The 641-nt window shown below is 41.3% G+C and overlaps 1 protein-coding gene across 1 annotated transcript in view; it reads left to right on the plus strand.

Moving 5' to 3' along the window:
* The window catches only part of LOC119592804 (transient receptor potential cation channel subfamily A member 1-like), a 33,214-nt gene that overhangs the window by 31,752 nt on the left and 821 nt on the right, over window positions 1-641 (plus strand). The window contains exon 19 of the mRNA XM_037941712.1: window positions 11-179. Coding sequence (XP_037797640.1) covers window positions 11-179 — 169 coding nt within the window. The remainder of the gene's footprint in view (window positions 1-10; window positions 180-641) is intronic.

A 641-nucleotide genomic window follows, 5' to 3' on the forward strand; every position in this document is an offset into this window, starting at 1 on the left:
ACCCCAACAGGTGTTCCTCCACACCGAACTGGAGAACATGCTGCCCAAGTGCCTGATCAGCCGAGTAAACAAGTCAGAGGTGGTTGTTTACCCGAACGCGAAATCGGACAAGTCGCGTGGGTTTTTGGCGTGCGTTCGATATGCCCTCAGGATCCTGTGTTCGTTCAAGAAGGAGAGATGTGAGTGTTTTGGTGTTGTTTTCGTGTAATTGTATTTTTGGTGTGATGTTTTTGCATTGTTTTTGTCGTTGCTGTTATTATTTGTGTACTTTGTTCATGCTTCGTCCCATGGAGGTGTGTTCAAGAAGGAGAGACGTGGGTTTTTGGCTTGCGTACGATATAGTTCGTTCAAGAAAGGAGAGATATGAGTATTTTGATGTTTTTGTCGGTGTTTTTTATGTGATTTTGTTGTTTGTGTCCTTTGTTCGTGATTTTTTTCCGAGGAGGTGCGTTCAAGAAGGAGAGATGTAAGTTTTTGGCTTGCGTTTGATATGCCTTCTGGCATGTTCAAGCAGTAGAAATTTTGAGTTACTTTTTTTCGTTTTATTTTAATTATAGTTTACAGTATCCGAACAGGGGACGTGAGAGAACTCGATCTTTGTCTGTTTGTGTTAATGTAATTATTGTTGCTTGCTGTTTAGC

Source organism: Penaeus monodon, chromosome 31 (assembly GCF_015228065.2).
Source record: "Penaeus monodon isolate SGIC_2016 chromosome 31, NSTDA_Pmon_1, whole genome shotgun sequence".
In the NCBI taxonomy this organism is placed as follows: Eukaryota; Metazoa; Arthropoda; class Malacostraca; order Decapoda; family Penaeidae; genus Penaeus; species Penaeus monodon.